We start from the raw sequence: 10,055 nt of genomic DNA, 5'->3' as shown, positions 1-10,055 counted from the left end.
CCCACCCCTCTGCCAAGCTCCCTAGGTCGGGGCGCTGCCTACACCTCACCCCGCGCATGCAGCATGAAGTGCCCATGCAGCTCCCCGAGGTTGTCAAAGGAATCCTCGCACTCGGTACAGTGGTAGGTGCCCTCCTCCTCCTCCTCTTCCTCCTCCTCCTCCTCCTCCCTCCCAGCTGGTCGGCCCTCCCCAGCCCGAGGCGGCTCCTCCTCTTCCTCCCCGAGGGCCCTGCTTTCAGGAGCTGGCGCTTCCTGGGGGGCTGTAGCGGGGCAGCAGAGCCGGCAAGGCGGGGTGCCCGGTGGGGCCTCCCCAAGGGCTGAGCGGCCACAGAGCTGGCAGGGCTGGGCTGGGGGGCCCGGGAGCTGGGCTGCACGGGGGGCCCGGCGGGATGGGCCCCCCCGGCCCCCCCCCAGGCGCTGCTTCACCTTGTAGCCGGGGTCATATTCGGGATCGTCAGTGGTCTCCTCTTCCTCCTCCTCCTCGTCTTCTTCCTCTTCGGAGTCCGGCTCTGAGAGAGTATATTCGGAGTCAGAGGAATGCTCGGGGCCTAGAGGGGGTGGAAGAGGAAAGACGGCGGCATCAGGGGACAGAGGGCTGTGCCGGGCTGTCCCCTCCCTGAGCCCCGTAGACTCGCCACAGTATGGAGAGGGCAGCCCGGGCCCGGCCCTGCTCTCCCCACAGATGGATCCCCATCGTGCAGAACAGGCCGTATCTGTGTGTCAAGCAAATGAACGTCTTGCAAGAACTGCATCTTAGGGGTTTAAAAAGAACAAAGTAGGAGACACAGGAGTAATAAAAACAACAATGACAGCGTCCACTGCTATTTTAAGAACCTTGTTTTTTATATGTTAACTCAACTAATCCTTACAACAACCCTGAGGGAGGTACTATTATCCCTAAGTGACAAGTGGGGAAACTGAGGCACAGAGAGGTTAGGCGACTCACTGGCCTCCAGTCACACAGCTAAACGGGGAAAAAGCTAAAGGTGGGTGATGGCCTACACTGGATCATTTTAGGGAGACAAACACTTGACCAGGTACTTCAGCAAATTAGAACACATAGACATACTCTGATATATGTGGTTTTATATATATATATATATATATATATATATAAATATAAAAATATCTAGTTAAGTGAGTTAAAATATTTATTTATAAGTATAGATATATTACTGTGATTTCATGGGTATGAAGGACATGCCTAGGACAAGTTTAGGTTTAAAAAAAAAGAAAAAAATGGAAAGTCAATGTACAGGAAGGGTGACCCCAACAACTGTTATGGGGGATGTGGAGAGGGGAGCCCCCATTACAGCGGCAGCAAAATACCGGCTTCTACAGACATGGTGGCAAGAGCTTGCCCAAAGCATCTCCTAGGACTGTGACAGCCTAGCCCTGCATCCACTGGCCCCCCTTCCTCAGTTTCCTCTGGCAGTGTACGGGGACCCCGTTACAACTGGGCCAGCCCCACCGCCTCCTCACGTCCCTCAACTCCCCAGGCCGGCACCCACCTCAGGGCCTTTGCCACCCTTTCTGCAGACGGACTAAGGCTTGATCCCTCCCCTCTGTCACATCTCTGCTCAAGTGTCACTTCGGTGAAACCCTGGTCAGTCTGTCTAACCAGCAATCCCTCCCTAGCACTCTCTACGCCCCTAACTCTGCTTTATTTTTCTCCTCAAGGTATTGTATGTAACACCTGCTTATACATTTACTGCCTGTCCCTGAAAGCAGGGACTTCGTCTGGCTCATGACTGCGTCCCTAGCATCTAGAACACTTTCTTTGTGCCTGGCATTCAATTTGACAGAGCTTTTCTGCGGCTTTCACACATGCCATTCCCTCTGCTGGAAATGTCTCCTGTTATCCTTTAAGGACCCAGAAGGAGGCCTTCCTCCCTGGTGAGGGCATCCCAGATCTCCTAATCCCAGGCAGCCGGTCACTTGCTTTTGCCCCCTGTCTGTCCTAGCCCCGAGCCCGCAGGGCTGTGGTCCCCTGTGTCCCAGTCCTTTCCCACCAGACCAGCGGGCAGCCCTGGTCTGACTCATTGCTCGGTCCCCAGCATTACCCAGCTCAGAAGAACAAGTTATGTTTGCTGAGCGTCCGTCCTTCCCTGTAGCTCTCTCTGTCTCTTACTTGTTCCTGCCTCTGTCCTGCTGTCTGTCTGCCATTTAACAAATGTTTCCTGAGGCCCTGGCATGGGCTGGTCCCTCTGCCTGGAATGCTGTTCCCCACTCTATCTGCCTGGCGATCTCCTACTCATCCTTCAGGACCCAGCACAGGCTCTGTCCTCCATGAAGTCACCACCCCCGATGACTTCAGGCAGAGGGTCTCTCCCCTGTTCCCTCCACCCTGGCTCCATCTCCTCTGTCACTGTCCTAAAGGCTGTAGCCATCTGGGCCCCAGAATGTCTCCTCCTTCAGGCTAGGAACCCCTCAAGGGCAGCTCTGACTCATCTGGGGTCCCCAACGGGAGGTGTGGGTTGAATGAACAAGGGTGGCCCTGCTCTCCCTCCTCCAGGCCTTCGCCTCTGCTCTTCTCCCACCTGGGGCGACCCTCTCCTTCTCGACTAGCAAACTCCTGCTCCTCTTTAAGGCGCCAGCTCCACAGCACCTCCTCTGTGAGGTCCTCCCTGACTGCCCAGGCGGTCAGTGCCTCTCTCATCTGGGCTCCCCCTGCCCCGTAACACACCGTGACAGCCTGGACAGTGACGGTCTGGGTCTAGAGACTGGAGACTCCTGGAAGGCAGGACCTGGGTCTGACCCATCTCTGTGCCCCTAGCAATGCTGAGCATAAGGCAGCCTGGGGAGGCATTTGCTGAACGGCTGCAAACCACAGATGAATCACCTCCAGCTTTGAGCTGGGGCCCCACTCCTCTTTCTCCTCCCACCTCTGACTTCACACCACCTCCCCTCCAGAGTCTTCACTGCCCACTGAGACTTCACGAAGTTGGCCCGGGAAAGGCAATCAGGTGGTCACCCACGGCTACCAGGCCTTTTGTGTCCACCGTGACTTCCTGGACCACAAGCCCTTGCACGGCCACCATGCCTTCTCCACCTGCGAGAGCCCGGAAGCCCAGCATGTCTCCGGCGTCCACGGGACCCTCGATGCCCGCAGCGTCTCCCAGTCCTCCTGCCTCCTTGAAGAGCACCAAATCGGCAATGCCTAACAGCTCCTCGGTGTCCACCTAACCTCTGACCGCCCCTAACCTGGTCACGAGCCCAAGCAGTTCCAAATCTCCCAAATGGGCAAGTACAAAGGCAGCCCCTTCTAACCAGCCCAGCAACAAGTCCCGAGTCCACGGCACGGCCCGAACGCCTAGCAAAGCTAGCACTGACACCAGGGCCAGCACTGACACCAGGGCCAGCAAAGCCAGCAAGGCCAGCAGGGTAAGACGCCCCCGGCGCAGAGGCACCCACAGCCGGGGCAGAACTCCCGGCAGAAGGGGAAGCCGCAGCTCCAAGAGGTCAGCCAACAGGGCCAGCACTCCCAGCAGGATAAGAACTAATGGTGCCAGACCAGGTATGCCCAGCAGGGTGAGAACTCCTACTTCCCTGCAAAAACAGAGTGGGAGGAAGAGTGGCAGCCAGCCGAGAACCAACAACCGGGAAAGGAGTGCCAGCCAGCCTAGAAATGCGAGCAGAAAGAGGAGCTACAGCCCCCCAGGAGCCTTGGATATGGGGAGGAGTTCCAGCCTGGCTGGAACCCACAGTAGGGCAAAGAGTTATAGCCCCACTAGAACTCCCTTCGAGGAGAAAGGTTACTGCCCGTCTCCATCATCATCGAGGAGGGCATAGAGTTACAGTCAGATGATCACCCCCAGCAGGGGATGGAGTTACAGCCCTACTGAAGTGTTCAGCAGGGTCCAGAGTTACAACCAAGGTAGTGCACCCAGCAGGCCCCAAAGTCACAGCCAGTCTAGCACCCCCAGCCAGCCCCGAAGTCACAGCCGGTCTAGAATGCCCAAAAGGGCAAGAAGTCGCAGTAGGGAGAGGGCCCACAGCAGGGTGAGAAGTCACAGTTGGAAGAGAAATCATAGCAGGGCAAGAAGTCGTACCCAGAAGGGAACTCCCAGTCAGATGGGAAGACATAGCCACTCTAGAATCTGCAGCAAGGGGAAAAGTTATAACCAATTTAGAACCCCCCAAAAGGGAACGATGTTACAGCCAGTCTAGAAGCCCCAGCACGGAGAGAGGTCACAGACGATCTAGAACCCACAGCAAGGAGAGAGGTCGCAGATGGTCTAGAAGCCCCAGCAAGGAGAGAGACCACAGCCGATCTAGAACACCCAGTAAGGAGAGAGGTTGCACCCTGTCTAGAACCGCCAGTAAGGAGAGCGGTCGCAGCCGCTCCAGAACCCCCAGCACGGAGAGAGATTACAGCCAAACTAGAATCTCCAGCAAGGAAAGAGATCACAGTCGATTTAGAACCTCCAGCAAGGAAAGAAATCACAGCCAATCTAGAACCCTTGGAAAAGAGAAAGATCACAGCCAATCCAGAAACCCCAGAAAAGAGAAAGATCAGAGACAATCTAGAACCTCCAGTGAGGAGAGAGCTCACAGCCAAACTAGAACCTCCAGCAGGGAAAGATAATACAGTCGATCCAGAACCCCCAGAAAAGAGAGTGCTCTCTCAGACGATCTCGAACCTCCAGCAAGGGGAGAGATCTCAGCCAAACTAGAACTTCTAGCAGGGAGAGCGATTACAGCCGATCTAGAACTCCCAGAAAGAAGAGAGACCACAGCCGATCCAGAACTTCCAGCAAAGAAAGCGATCACCACAAGGAGAGCAATCCCAGCCGATCTATAACCCCCAGAAGTCTCAGCAGGAAGGGATCCCCTAGCAGGGCACAGAGTCCTAATCAGAACAGAAAACCTAGCGAGATAAGGAGCCACTCCCCGTCAAGATTTCTCAGCGGAGCCCCAATCCCAAACCAGGAAGATAGTCAAGCCAACACCACCACCTCGAAGGCCATCTCACCTGGAGAGAGGTCCTCATCGTCTTCCTCCAGGCTGGCGTAGCCCCCAGTCTCAGCTGGCTCACGGGTTTCTGTCATGGCCAGGGGAGGGGACAGGAGACAGGAGCAGAGCAGCAGCTGGGCAGCGTCCCTCCCTGGCCAGCTTTCCACAGCCACACGTCGGCCACAAGTCCTCTGATGCAGGATGTCAGCAGGTAGAGAGGGATGCTGGACAGGGGAAGGAAAGGCCTGTGATGACTCAATAAACTTTTACATAGCATCTGCCTCCCCAGGACTCGGTGCGCTCAGTGTTGTGGGCAAGGCAAAGACGATCCCAACCCTGTCCTTGACTGCCTAAAGGGCCTTGACTGCCTACAGAGCCTTCACTGCAGGTTCTACCCCTCTGTAGGCCTTAATTTCCCCATCTGGTTCTCATTCAATGGGGTGGGGAAGGGTAATACTCCAAGTATTTAACAGCGAGTACCAACATGGGCACCAATCAGAACAGAGAGGGGAACATGGGCCTATGCCAGGCATTAACCCTTTACTTGCTAGGCTGTGGGAAAGTCTGGGGCGGGGGGAAGAGTCCAAAGTGGCAGCCGGAGGTAGGGATTACTTGGAATAGTGGTGATATACCAACCAGTCTAGAAGTAGTTCTATATTTAAAAAACTAGTATGGCTGCACTGATTTGTGAATGTCAGCCCTAACTCTTTTTTTCTTTTTAATTTAGTTTTTATTTATTTTTGGCTGCATTGGGTCTTCGTTGCTGCACACGGGCTTTCTCTAGCTGTGGTGAGCAGGGGCTACTCTTCATTGTGGTGCACGGGCTTCTCATTGCGGTGGCTTCTCCTGTTGTGGAGCATGGGCTCTAGGCGCGTGGGCTCCGTAGTTGTGGCTCGCAGGCTCTAGAGCGCAGGCTCAGTAGTTGTGGCTCACGGGCTTAGTCGCTCCACAGCACGTGGGATCTTCCTGGACCAGGGCTCGAACCCGTGTCCCCTGCATTGGCAGGCGAATTCTTAACCACTGCGCCACCAGGGAAGTCCCTGCCCTAATTCTTTATCAATTTACACCTTGGCAAGATGATGCCTAGGTTTGAATCCTAAATCTGCCACATTCTAGCTGCGTAGCTTCAAACAAAGGACGTATCTTCTCTAGCCTGTTTCCTTCTAGGTACAAAAAGAGCTTCTAGGGCTTAACTTACATACTTGTAACCACGTTGAGACATTATTATCTCCTTTGCACAGATGAGGAAATGGAGGCACAAAGAGAATTATCATACCAACTGGTAGGTGGGTGAACTAGGATTTGAAGCCATGTCATCCTACCTCTCATAAAATGATCCTTCAGCGGAAAAGATTTTTTGAAGATTCAGTAGGCTCGTTGATATTAAATTGGTGGTATGTGGCAGGTACTCCATTAGCAGTGGCTATTACTACCCGCAACCCCAACCCTCTATAAACCCCCGCCGTTCCAGACTTCTCACCTCTCCCTGTGCACAAGAGGACTTTTCACATCTGTGGGTCTTAGGAAATCCTACAACTGCTGTCTAGAATGTGCTCCTTCCCCCATGTCTGCCTGGAGAATTCTTACTCTCTCTCCAAAGCCCACCTCAAACACAAGAACCTCTATACTTCTTCTCAGCCAAACACCACCTCTGCCTCTTCCAAGAAAACTTTCAAGACTCCTCTCCTTTTTCTCCCTCTTCATCAATACTCCCGACACACACACACACACACACACACATACATACACACACACATACACACACACAGCACTTCTTTTTCTCCCACTGTGCTCCCTGAGAGTAGAGAGCCAGGAAGAGCAAGTTATGAAGGGGCTGGCAGCCTCAGCTGCACCTCTTATATACCAAGGCCTGTGCTGGGCACTGGCTAATATGGTGGAAAACGCATGATTCCCTTCAAACTCTAGGGGTCGAGTTTAATGCTGGGGACTAAAGAGAAAAAGATTAGGATTGAAGCCTGGAGGACGCTGGGGCACGGGAAAGCTGGCATCAATGGCAGGTGAGCTTTCTAAAGACACTTGGATTGGGCTTTAAGGACAGAGAGGATTCATAACTGGCAGAGAAGAGTTCTCATAATACCTTATTGCCTATAGGGCTCCATTTAATTTGGGAACTCTACTTTATGCCACGATAGGTTGCCAGATTTCGTAAATAAAAGTATACAATACCCAGTTAAATTTGAATTCCAGATAAAGAGTCTTTTAGAAATGTACACCTCAAATACTGCATGGAACATGGGTATACTAAATAGTTCTTTGTTGTTAATCTGAAATTCAAATTTAACTGGAGGTTCTATATCTTAACCGGCAACCATACACCAGGGACAATCAGAACTTCCTATGGGATTCGCAGGAGATATTGCTCACCAGTGCAGCCTACCCTTCCCCAAGCCCACATCACACAAAGCTCCTTCCAGAGTATTCCAGATGTCAGGTGGAGGCAGTCCTTGGTGCCAAAGTCCCATTCCTACAGTGAACATGGCGGCCAGACTGGCTTCTACGATCTTAGAGGGGCATAAATGAGGTTCTCTCACTAACATAATGCAAACAGTGCCGGAGACCCCACAGTGTCATGAACCTACAGCAACCAACTCCCAAGATGCCATGCGCGAACATAATAGGCACCCATTCCCACAACGCTAGGGAGAGGAGGCAAGAACAAAACCTTAGACAGGACCACAAGGACCGGTCCCCCCTGCTGCTGCAATTTTCCCCAGGATGCCTCGGGCCTATAATGACCACCTTCCAAGGCGCTCTTCGTCGAAGCACTCCAAGCTTCCAGGATGCTCAGCGGAAGGTGTATGACAAAAGGGACGGTTCCCCACAAGAAGCTAGGATAATCCCAGAATGCACCAGGCCCATAACGACTAGGGGACAGACTCCCACAATGCTTTAGAGCACGGCGTCCCATTTTCCCAGGATGCCCCAGGACGGCACGGAGATGCGTTGGGGGAGAAAAGGGAGCCTGGATCTCGCGCTCAAGCCATCACGGCTCAAGACTGCTGCCGGCTCCTCCGTGACGGGAGCCGTCACTCCCATCATGCAGCGGTGCCGTAGTGCCCGCTTCCCAGCATGCCCCGCGCACCTCCATCCCGGACACTCACCGGCGCTGGCGGCCCCAGCTCCGGCTCGGCGGCAGCGGCTGCACGCCCAGGCTTTGCGCCTGCGCTGCAAGTGGGGTAGGAGGGAGTGCGAGGGGCGTGAAGAGCCTAGGGCGCTTGCGCGGCGAGATAGACCATTCCTGTAGCATAGTGGGAAGAGGGGTCTAGTCGGGCCATCGACAAGGCTCGCGCAGGGGGTTCCGGGCCTTGCCCCTCGCTGTCCGGGTTTACTTGGTACAGTCCGCAGCCGGACGGAACGAGAAACTGCAAGGCTTGCGCGTGCGTGAGCGATCATGAACGCGTCTTACAAAGAATGGGACGCGCTGGGGGTGGGGTGGGGTGGGGGTACCAGTTCTGCCTGGATCCTGGACCTGAGGCCTGCTCATTTGCATAATCTGAGCGCGGGACAATGGGAGGCCTCGGGCGATGGAAGAGCTGATTTGCATATTCCCCGGAGGGGCCATACTCTGGAGCGCATTGATTAGCATATGAGGGGCTTGGTGGTGGGGGGATGGAAAACGCCGGGCAATAGCGCATGCGCACAGGGACTGCGGACTAGCGCGAAGCGGGCAGCCTCCGTTCAGTCGGAATCAGTTTGCATCCGGAGAGGGACAAGACCCTTACCAACCCTCACAACCCTCCCCCCATAACCAGGATAAATATTTATTGCTCTCTTGTGTGTCAGGCCCTGTGCTAGAGGGCACTACGGTTTCCGCAGTGAACATACCCAGCCTCTATCCTGCTGGCCCCCCAGTCAGAGGAAGGAGATTCACACATAATCAGAACCACAACCCGGAGTGGTCAGACTTGGGATGAGTAAAGCAGAGGAAGCTGTGGGAGCCACAGGAGGCGCCTGCCCCAGGGAGTCTTTCTGGCAGAGAGAACAGCAAGGGCAAAGGCCTAAAGGCAAAAAAAAAAAATTGCTTGGTTGGAGGAAGTGAAAGCAGTTTGGTGCACCTGGAACAGAGTCAGAGAGGGGAAAGTCCCCTACAGGCGACGTTAGGAGCTCAGACTTGACGATGAAGGTATAGGAAGCTATTGCAGAATTCCAGGCTTCCTGGATGTGACTCACATTCCAGTTTAAAACTCTCCAATGAGATCCCGTTACATTTAGAAAAAAATCCAAACCCTTTATCATGGCCCAGGAGCTATACACATGGTCTAACCCTGCTCATCTCTGACTTAAACCCCCATCCCCATCTAATCCTGTCTACTTCCACTTCCCCTCTAACACCCCAATCTCTTTACCATCTCAGGTCTTTGCCCTTGCTGTTCCCTTTGCCTGAAAATGCTTTTCCCTCTGATCTTCGAGTAGCTGCTCTTGTGCTCATCATTCATATCTTGGCACAGATGTCAATGTGACAGGCTTCCTCTGATCTTTTTAAGATAGCACCTCCAGATTGGCTTTAGAGAAGTGAGCGGGTTATGGATAAAGCAGGATTGGCTATGAGGTGATGGTTGTTGAAGCTGGGGTGACAGATACATGGGGCTTCATTGTCCTGTTCTGTCTACTTCTGTATGTTTGATGTTTTCCATAATAACAAGTTAAAAGAAAACAGTACCCACATCCCCTTACTCTGTATTTTATATTAATAGTACTTAAGGCAATCTGAAGTTAAGTTTTTGTTTTGTTTTGTTTTTTTCCGTCCTTGCTGTAGTCTGGTTTCCTCATGAAAGATTTGTGAAGCTAAGACTGGAGTCAATCTTTTTCACTTTGGGTCCTCAGTGCCTAGAACAGGATCAAGTTTGCGCTTAGTGCTAAGCTGTCTGGAACACCTAACGTTTGCCTGTTTTATTCACCATGGCATCTCCAGCCCTTTGAGCAGCGACTGGCACAAAGTAAGGTCGATATGTTTTTGACTCAAAAATTAGAATCACTTGTCTAAAATTTAGATGAATGAATGAGGGGCCTGGAATGCCAGGCTAAGGGGCTTTGACTTGATCTAGAGATGAAGGGGAGCTAGGGAAAGATTTTTGAGCA

The 10,055-nt window shown here is 53.2% G+C and overlaps 2 protein-coding genes and 1 long non-coding RNA gene across 4 annotated transcripts in view; 2 read left to right on the top strand and 1 right to left on the bottom strand.

The window, feature by feature from the left end:
* The window catches only part of SRRM5 (serine/arginine repetitive matrix 5), a gene marked incomplete at its 3' end in the record, with an annotated part of 172,816 nt that extends 167,801 nt beyond the window's left edge, over positions 1 to 5,015 (top strand). Inside the window, 6 exon segments of the mRNA XM_082438650.1 lie at positions 1,063 to 3,182; positions 3,186 to 3,788; positions 3,792 to 4,145; positions 4,147 to 4,584; positions 4,588 to 4,620; positions 4,623 to 5,015. Coding sequence (XP_082294776.1) covers positions 2,778 to 3,182; positions 3,186 to 3,788; positions 3,792 to 4,145; positions 4,147 to 4,584; positions 4,588 to 4,620; positions 4,623 to 5,015 — 2,226 coding nt within the window. The 5' untranslated portion in view covers positions 1,063 to 2,777.
* Positions 6 to 8,358, bottom strand: ZNF428 (zinc finger protein 428). Of its 2 annotated transcripts, none has more exons than XM_082438848.1 (3): positions 8,078 to 8,358; positions 4,975 to 5,179; positions 6 to 547 (listed from the first exon to the last, which is right to left on the bottom strand). In XM_082438848.1, the coding sequence occupies exons 2-3, from the start codon at positions 5,048 to 5,050 to the stop codon at positions 39 to 41; spliced, it is 585 nt and encodes a 194-aa protein (XP_082294974.1). In that variant the 5' UTR covers positions 5,051 to 5,179; positions 8,078 to 8,358; the 3' UTR covers positions 6 to 38. The 2 variants fall into 2 exon arrangements, with proteins under 2 accessions (XP_082294974.1, XP_082294975.1); XM_082438849.1 differs by lacking the exon at positions 8,078 to 8,358 and adding an exon at positions 7,716 to 7,880.
* LOC309649181 lies at positions 8,059 to 9,942 on the top strand. Its single transcript, XR_014256975.1, has 2 exons — positions 8,059 to 8,152; positions 9,733 to 9,942. It is a non-coding gene; the product is annotated as an uncharacterized lncRNA (long non-coding RNA).
* The last annotated feature ends 113 nt before the right edge of the window (positions 9,943 to 10,055 follow it).

Source organism: Balaenoptera physalus (assembly GCF_965194825.1).
Source record: "Balaenoptera physalus genome assembly, chromosome: 19".
NCBI lineage: Eukaryota > Metazoa > Chordata > Mammalia > Artiodactyla > Balaenopteridae > Balaenoptera > Balaenoptera physalus.
Note: the sequence above shows the minus strand (reverse complement) of the source record. Positions and strands in the feature narration are given on the sequence as shown.

What these genes read in the sequence shown, in the direction of transcription:
- ZNF428 (XM_082438848.1), bottom strand. Translation starts at nt 5,050, where the DNA reads ATGACAGAAACCCGTGAGCCAGCTGAGACTGGGGGCTACGCCAGCCTG. An exon ending in CGATGAGGACCTCTCTCCAG is followed by an intron (nt 548 to 4,974) that starts GTGAGATGGCCT and finishes CACCCCCTCTAG; the next exon opens with GCCCCGAGCATTCCTCTGAC.